General features: G+C 32.0%; 1 protein-coding gene and 1 long non-coding RNA gene across 2 annotated transcripts; one reads left to right on the forward strand and one right to left on the reverse strand.

Moving 5' to 3' along the window:
* The first annotated feature begins 1537 nt into the window (after positions 1-1537).
* LOC126891529 (uncharacterized) lies at positions 1538-4181 on the forward strand. The gene is made up of 5 exons (XM_050660706.1): positions 1538-1642; positions 1731-1908; positions 3066-3390; positions 3446-3766; positions 3818-4181. Exons 1-5 carry the CDS (start codon positions 1538-1540, stop codon positions 4179-4181), a joined length of 1293 nt encoding a protein of 430 aa, XP_050516663.1.
* Positions 4182-4931: 750 nt separating this feature from the next.
* Positions 4932-7744, reverse strand: LOC126892247 (uncharacterized). Its single transcript, XR_007700744.1, has 3 exons — positions 7615-7744; positions 7186-7393; positions 4932-5653 (listed from the first exon to the last, which is right to left on the reverse strand). It is a non-coding gene; the product is annotated as an uncharacterized LOC126892247 (long non-coding RNA).
* Positions 7745-8554: the final 810 nt, after the last annotated feature.

Genomic DNA, 8554 nt, shown 5'->3' on the forward strand with positions numbered 1-8554 from the left:
CTACCCTCTCCGCGCTCGCGCTGTGCCACTGTCACTCCACGCCTAACATCAGAAATAAAAACAGCATTACTCATGTGGCATACTTTCATAACAAACGTATCTCCGAGGATGAATGTCTCATTATATAGCCAGTAAAAACATTGTTATACTCGTATTGATGAAGAAAACCGTGAATTATAAGACGTACTCTGAAACAGCCCGCGGACCACACGTAAACTCGGCGTGGACCACAAGTGGTCCGCGGACCACGGGTTGGGAACCACTGTTTTAGTCTATCTATAACTTTCCAGAATTTCAAGTCATCTGCCAACATTAGACATTTGCTATTTAGGAAACAGGAAGTGATGTCGTTAACAAATATATTAAAAAGAAGTGGAGAAGTGTGGCCACCTTGAGGAACTCCAGATGTTACTGAAATACTGTCAGACAGATGACAACCTATCTTGACTCTTTGGCTTCTACCATATGTAGAGTTTTTAATCCATTCAACAAACGTGTCATGAAAGACTACATTAATTAATTTGTCCAATAGTATTTGATGATCAACACGATCAAATGCCTTGGAAAAATCTGTGTATATAGAATCTACCTGTTTACGGTTTTCCATTTGAGATAATATATCAGATTGATAACAAACCAAGTTTGTTGCAGTGTATCTTTTGCTACAAAATCCATGTTGAGATTGAGATATTAAGCCTTTACAGAACCAAGAAAGTTGCTTTGCTATAAGACAGTCGAAGAGCTTAGGGAATGCAGATTGTATACATATACTACGATAATTTTCAATGTTGTCTTTCTGACCATTTTTAAATATAGGAACAATATAACTTTCTTTCCATGAAGAAGGAAACAGAGGTTTCCAGAGATCTGTTAAACAACATAACAAGCGGCATTAAAAGGGTACAGACACACTTTTTTAACAAATAATTAGGCACTCCATCTGGGCCAGCAGTAAGCTTATTGGGCAGTTCACATATGCCATTAAAAATATCGGTTGTGGTAATCTTCGAAGGACAAATATTAGTACTAACCTTGCTGTTTAATCGATGGATAGGTACGTATACTTCATCTAATTTACTGACCGTTGCACGTCATCCGCGTCATAGCCCGAGAGGTCACATGATACCAATACGAAATATTTAGGCGGTAGGTGTGTTCTTTTTTAGAATCATTTGGCAGAGTACACGGGGATTACAGCCACTAGACGTATTTTATTATATACGCGTATAAATAATATTGGCATATTTCTATTAATGTTAACTTAAAGAAATACACATTATATGTTTCATTTAATTTGTATAAATGGATTGTAAAGCGTTTTTATAAAGCCCATTTGTTCGGAACACATTATAATTGTAATCGAACGAAGGCAATATTTTGGCATAAATTGGTATCACTTATTTGACAGTTGCGGTGTTGACACTTTTTGTACTTTATTATTTTGAATTTTAAAGTGAATACCTCTTATTTTATATTTTTACCTATTTAATAAAATCTGTTCTTTTTAGAACAAAATTAGTGTTGTTTTATTTCAAAAATGTCACCTAAGAATTTAAATAGTCGTTGTAGAGAGATGGTTCATTATTTTGAACAGGAACGTGATAATAACGGCCCCATTCTACCCTTGACTGCTGTTAGAGAAGTATGTAAATGTTTTGTATATTGTTGTAGATCTTTAAAATAATATTTTATATTATATTTTATATGTATATTATACATTCTTGTTTTAGCGTGTAGCTGCAGCTTTAAATTTAAATATTTCAACTGTAAGTTCGATTTCTCAGGCTGTAAAAACTAATACACTTCATTCACCGCCCAAAAAACATACCAGGCCTAAGAAAGTTACCAATACTGATTTAATAAATACAATCGAAATTCGTAATACAATTTACAGTATGTATGAACGAAGTAAGTATACTTTTCGTTAGATATCATAAAGTGTATTAAGTTAAGAGCGTAGGCGGATCAACATATCATTATGATATCTTAAAGTGCATTAAATGTTCGGATGAACATTTTTTAAATGTATTCATTTTTTTCGAATCCTGAGAAAACTAATAAATATTTTTGAAAAATTTAAACCCAGAATGAAAAATACATTATCACCCTAGGCTGAAAATAAATTACAATACACAAAAAATTTCTTTTGAATGAAATATTTGAAATTAAATTTTCTCTTTTCTTTGCACATTATGAAACGTATTAAAATCAACGTAGAAGATTTCAGGGACTTTCGGCCCTCAGCAATAATGTAATCTTTCATTTTGTGTTCAAATTTTTTCAAAAATACTTAGTTAAAAACTACACCTATTAGTTTTCTAAGGATTCGAAAACAATGAATGGTTTAGGTGCAGTCAAAGTCCGAAAATTATTCTCTGAAATCTTCTCTTTCCAACGATATATAACACATTATAGTAGAAAATATCCATGGTTACAAAATTATTTGTTTTTGAACCTCTGTACTCAACTTACCCTGTACCGGTCAACAGCGTAACCAGGATGATCCTTAGGGGGGTTACAACTACCGCCAATTTAAGCTTAAAGTACATCCCAATGGGGGCTTATAACCCCCAAACACCTCCCCTGGTTCCGCAACTGGTAGCGGTAGCTTTCTTTATAACCTATTAGTGTTTTGTTTTTGCGATTTCCTGTATAATACGTTTTTTAACTTTTAATGTCAAATATCTCTGGAACCTTAGAAGATAAAAGGTCCAAATTTTTACAGTAGTTGTAGATAGATAATATCAAATTTCTGGTAAAATTTTATTGAAAAATGTACAAAAACAAGTAAAATAAAATCCAAACTTTTTTGTATTTTTAAATAAATGTCTTTTTACTCTAACTTTACAAAAATCTACGCGGAACTAAACAATACATCTAGTTTCAAAATAAAAAATTAATTAGATCTCTAATTGTGTTGGTTACAGAGATATGTGACATAATGTTAACATTGTCGTTAAATGGGAGTTCGGGTGCCCTTACTAAGCATTGGCTCGAAATTTTGTGCCTACACTCTTAAACAAATTAAATTTGTTTAACATGAAATCAAATTTAATTATTTTCAGAAGAACATGTCACTTTGGACTCTCTATTGACTCAACTGAAGGAAAAAAAACTGTTTAGTGGATGTCGTGCGTCACTCAGTACTGTACTGAACGAGATTGGTTTTAAATTTCGCAAAGATGATCCAAGACGAGGACTGATGGAACAGTCTCATATTGCGGTGAAGAGAGCTGAATTTTTGAGATTATATCAAAATTATAAAGATGAAGGACTATACAAGTTTGTTTTTATATATGAAACTTGGATTTTTCAGAATGGATCTATATGTCGCTCTTGGCAAGATGACAATAAAAGAAGCGTAAGATCCATTAAAACTGATGAAAAACGGTAATAATATTTAATCATATTGAAAACGTAAAGGTGATGAAATATTTTTTTGTAGTTACATTATTCTTCATGCTGGTAATGAAAATGGCTTCATTGAGGGTGCGGAGGCTATATTTTCCTCTAAATCGACTTTATTGGACTACCATGGGGAAATGAATCAAGAAAATTTTTTATTGTGGTTTGAAAATCAACTACTAAAAAGTTTGTCCGAACCATCCCTAATTATAATGGATAATGCTCCATACCATAGCATGTTGTTGGAAAAAGCCCCAAACACATCTTCAACTAAGAGTGACATAAAAGTTTGGTTAACTAACAAAAACCTACCTTTTAATGACACAATGTTGAGAAACGAGCTTTTGCAGATTGTTGCGCAGTAAGTACCCCTAATAAGAGTTTAGTTCAGGTTATCAATATTTATTTTTAGAAACAAACCAACTCCAAAATATATTGTGGATGATTTAGCAGAACAATATGGCCATAAAATATTACGTCTGCCACCATACCACTGTATTTTCAATGCAATAGAATTAATATGGGGAACTGCCAAAACTTATTATAATAAACATGTTGGTAGAGATGGCTATAAAGAATGTGATGCTTTAAAGATGTGGAAAGAAGCTCTACAAACAATTACACCTCAGAAATGGCAAAATTGTATTAGACATACAGAAAATATAATTAAACAGTGGTATGACAGAGAACGTATAATAGATAGACAGGAAATTCTACCTATTATAATTAATTTAGATGGTGATAGTGATTCCAGTAGCGACATGGACAGTGACTAGTAAGTAAAGCATCTTATGGCTTTTTGAGCATTAAACTTAAGATTAATTTTTTTAGATTTAAACTGATGATACAAACCTTCTCGAAAACAACCATAAGATGGATGAAATACATATAAAAAAGACTAAACTCTGAAAACAGAAGCAGAACTAATGTGTAACTTTTAAGCACTACACTTTTTTACATTATTTACAAATTATATAAAACCATCATATGCACATGGACTACCTAAGCTCTGGCGTCACAATGGACGAGGCAAATATGAAATACATTAGACCAGCCAGTTGATTCTGTTGATCAAGATTTACATTTACATTAGTATAGACTATCTACTAAGTTGTCATGAAATGGAGATAATTAAATTACTGATTAACTATTTGAAAGAAACAAATATAGTCATTTAAATTAAACAGGTATAAATATAACAAAACTAATAGACTAACCAATAAAAATATGTGCCTAACAGACCTGCATCTAAGCCATTTTTTTACACACAAAAAAGCACACACACACACACACACACACACACACACACACACACACACACACACACACACACACACACACACACACACACACACACACACACACACACACACACACCCACACACACACACACACGCACACACACACGCACACACACACACACACACGCACACACACACACACACACACACACACACACACACACACACACACACACACACACACACACACACACACCCACCCACACCCACCCACACCCACCCACACTCACACCCACACAAGATTTACATTTAATAATATAGAAAAAATAATCAAGTTTTGCTATACAAATTTACATTAATAATAAATAGAATATGACATGTAATAAAACAAAAATATGCAAACATATTACGACAATTCGACTTAGGACTTTACTTAATGCTATTTACGTAAACAAAATGTGATACAGTCGGAAAAATGAAAGATTACCCAGGAACGATCATATCAATCACTTATTTTGTATTTGCTTTCTTTTTCGCTTGTTATTTATATAAAAAGACGGCAAATACAAAATAAGTGATTGATATGGTCGTTCACAGGTAATCTTTCATCTTTCTGACTGTACATGATATACAGTTAAAAATATGAAGTATAATATGGTATAATATAATATGAAGTAATAAAATATTTTTGAATTCCTTTATCTTGTTAGTCACTAGTCATTGGTGTAATAATTTTGCCAAATATTGAGCCAAATAAAAATTTTCTAATAAAGTAATGTTTCTGGCCCAGGTCAAATCTTTTTCTACTATCAATGTAGTTGGGTACATTCTTCAATATCCATATACACAAATAACAGTTTTGTTGTCTAAAATATGCAGGCATCCTTGAATTTTGTGGTAGTATTTATGTCCTGTTTAATTACGATTTCATTCTGATCATTACATGATATAAATTTATCTAAATTTTTCAGATTATTTAATTCATAGATATTGTGACCAATGGAAACCTACAAAAATAAAAATTTTAATAAATCATACATATAACTTTTTTCGATCATTTCCTGTTGTCAAGTATTATGATAGATGCCCTTCGCTGCTACGCAAAAACGAACATTCAGTGACATTAATGGCAATTAATGTTCTACAACTTCTCAAAGAGAACACTATGAACAGGTTTAGCAAATATTCAGGGGAAGATATCAGTTAAAATTATTTAAAAACAGTTTTATTCGAGCTCTTAAAATCACTGACTTGTTTTGCTGTTATGACAATTTGATATATAACTGACAAATTATCATTTGGGACACAAATTGGTAATTTCAGAGCTCTTGTGTAATTACTAATGATAATTTGTCATTTCTAAATGTTCTGAACACTTTATTTCTATGAGGCTTTTATCACCAATTAATCCATCTGGACTTGCTCCTAAATAGGCCTGATTGTCAGCCAAATAGCAGTAGGCTGCATATCCAAATTCAGTGTGTTTTCCTCCACAATAAATTTAATACCATCTAAATTAAAAGCCCCTAAGCTGTTTGATTAAAAAAATATTGTATTAGCTAGATATGAAATATCAAAGGGTAAAAAAATGTTGTGTTTATTATATGTAGTAGTGAATATTCTTAAAACTGGTCAACAATACAGTTAACCTGCACTACCATAATTATTAGACGCATATGCAAACAATTAATTGAAATATACTCTGATGTAAAACCTCAAGAACTTAGGCATTGGATTTACTTGCACGTAACAAAATAATATAAATACAGTATGTAAATCATTCAGCTGGACATAGGGAATATACATTGAGATAATTGTGGCAACTGTGCTAACCAGTGTTTGTTGAAGCTTCTGTTCGAGTATGAGTTTCTAGTGCAATAGAGCTATTAGACGGAATATAATGAGTGAGTTTGGGAGCAAGGCTGTCCATAAATAAATCAAAAACAAAGATTATGAATAAATTAATTTTACCTTAACGTTTAAAATATTTTTTATTTAAAAACTAATGTCAAAATCAAACAGGCAGTTTTCCATTCCTTAGGCCAAAAATATTTACTACGTTGTCATGTTTCGACATTTATTTGTGTCAGTTGAAATGAATTGTCAATTTTGAGGTTAATGTCCCTTAATATTAGGTTTGTTCTAGCATCAGTTTCAAACGTGGTTTGAAACCATCAGCGAATAGTCAACCAGCACAGGTAGAGGGGATAGCACTGGTGACTGTATTATGTTCTCCCACTGACCAACTGTTTGGTGACGGTTTGGGACTAGTTTGACTGTTTGCTAGAACAAACCTACTAACAACCATATTGTCATCGAGAGAGTGTAGTTGCCACAATCATCTCGATGTATATTCCCTATGTCCTGTTGAACGATTTAGTACTGTATAACATATTGCATACCAATAAGTGTTTCAAAATAAGCTTAATGGGTCCTTGTTTCAGTTGAAATAGTGGAGCCAACTTTACTAGATGTAATTCTATATTCTCTGGCAAGAAACCATTTTACATTAAGTAACCCTAGTAAATCATTAACTTACCTCAACATTATGTTTTGTCTTTCATACTTGCAAATACTTCTCCTGTAATGATTAGTAAAGCAACATGGAACATTTTCTTTACATAATAATTGGATTTGATTAAAGGGCATTTTCGCCCTTCCTTATAATTTTGTTGTTATTATTGAAAAACTCATAATACTGGATATCTTCAACAGACAGATGTTTACTACTCATTATATGCTCAGATCTAAAAAATAAACTCAAACTATTACAAAATTCACATTTTTTTAAACACTCACTGTTATGGCAATTTGAACATTATACAGCTACAGAATGTTTATTTTACAATAACCCTGAGAAATACAAATACAACAACTAAATACAGTAAAAGCAGGAGTTTTACTCAAAAAATAACATACCTTAAAACATGAACACAGAGTAAATATCTTAATATTCTGATATCCTTACCTCACAAATGCACGAACAACAAATCATACAATCGCAGACAATGAATGTTTATAACCAAAGGGCCGTATTTATTCTTCAAACAATTTAAAATATCAATATTTCCAACTGCTTACTGTACATGGGACAAAGACAAACACCAAGAAGACCAAACGCAAACGCGCATGTTTGGAAGTTTGGGTGTGGTTTGGGTTTGGATGTGGATGGAAACGAAATCGATTAATCGATCTCTATCTAATCGCTAACGATCAGAAAACCGAAAATAGATGAAGAAAAAAGCATTTGAAAATTTAGTTGTAACAAAACATTTCAAAGTAAATAAGTAATGAAAAAAGTGTTGTTTTTGGTTAAGTATTCCATTTTACATCTTAATAGGACGCATACAAGCGGCTCAAATTGTTTTTAAAATAAGATTATTTTTTAATTCTTGTTTTGTTTCTATTTATTTACATTAAATATTAATTTTTGTTGTATAAGGCACGTTTGTAATAATAATGTGATATATTTGATTTAAAATGGATTCAGGATTTTTTTATACTTTGGCAACTATGTCAACTTCGATATCTGTCAATGATAATGACGTGCAACGGTCAGTAAATTAGATGAAGTGTAAAGGTTATTGCTATTAGGTGAATACACAGTTTGGAAGAAGTTCATAAATAAATTAGCTATTTCTTGACCATTTGTTGCTGATTGGGCTTGATAAAATAATTAGTTAGGTAAGCTGTGATTAGATCGCTTATCGTTTATATACTTTCAAAATGATTTTGGATCATTTTTTATGCCAGCATCTATCCCTTTGATATAGTTGTTGAAACAAATCTCAGACAGTTGTTTACATTCAGCTCTTATGTGGGAAAATCTAATATAGTCAGCATCCGAACGATTATTAACATTAATATAGTGAGCATGTTTTTTCTCCAGAGTCAGTCTTCTAAGATCA

This window comes from Diabrotica virgifera, chromosome 9 (genome assembly GCF_917563875.1).
Source record: "Diabrotica virgifera virgifera chromosome 9, PGI_DIABVI_V3a".
NCBI lineage: Eukaryota > Metazoa > Arthropoda > Insecta > Coleoptera > Chrysomelidae > Diabrotica > Diabrotica virgifera.